The following is a 390-nucleotide window of genomic DNA, read 5'->3' as shown; positions in this document are numbered from 1 at the left end:
CTTGAACATCATTGATGCCATGGCCATCCTGCCCTACTATGTGTCTCTGATAGTGGATGAGAACCCCACCAGTGAACATGAGCGACCCTCTGGAGGTAAGGGCTACCTGGATAAGCTCGGGTTGGTACTGCGAATCCTACGTGCCCTTCGGATCCTGTACGTCATGCGGCTGGCCCGCCACTCTCTGGGCTTGCAGACGCTGGGGTTGACGGTGCGGCGGAGTATGCGCGAGTTCGGCCTGCTGCTGCTCTTTCTCTGCGTAGCCGTGACACTTTTTTCGCCTCTGGTGCACCTGGCGGAGAGCGAGCTGACCGGAGTGCAGGATTTCAGCAGCATTCCCGCCTCTTACTGGTGGGCGATCATCTCCATGACTACAGTGGGTTATGGGGA

At 57.9% G+C, this 390-nt stretch overlaps 1 protein-coding gene across 1 annotated transcript; it reads left to right on the top strand.

The window, feature by feature from the left end:
* Positions 1–4: 4 nt before the first annotated feature.
* On the top strand, positions 5–383 carry LOC107734727 (potassium voltage-gated channel subfamily G member 2-like; the record flags this gene model as incomplete). Its single annotated transcript, XM_016546677.1, has 1 exon — positions 5–383. A coding segment is annotated over one exon (379 nt), but the record flags the coding sequence as incomplete, so codon positions are not given.
* Between the last annotated feature and the right edge of the window lie 7 nt (positions 384–390).

This window comes from Sinocyclocheilus rhinocerous, unplaced genomic scaffold (assembly GCF_001515625.1).
Source record: "Sinocyclocheilus rhinocerous isolate Xijiao unplaced genomic scaffold, SAMN03320098_v1.1 C35149202, whole genome shotgun sequence".
NCBI classification, from domain to species: domain Eukaryota; kingdom Metazoa; phylum Chordata; class Actinopteri; order Cypriniformes; family Cyprinidae; genus Sinocyclocheilus; species Sinocyclocheilus rhinocerous.
This window is presented reverse-complemented; position numbering and strand designations above follow the sequence as displayed.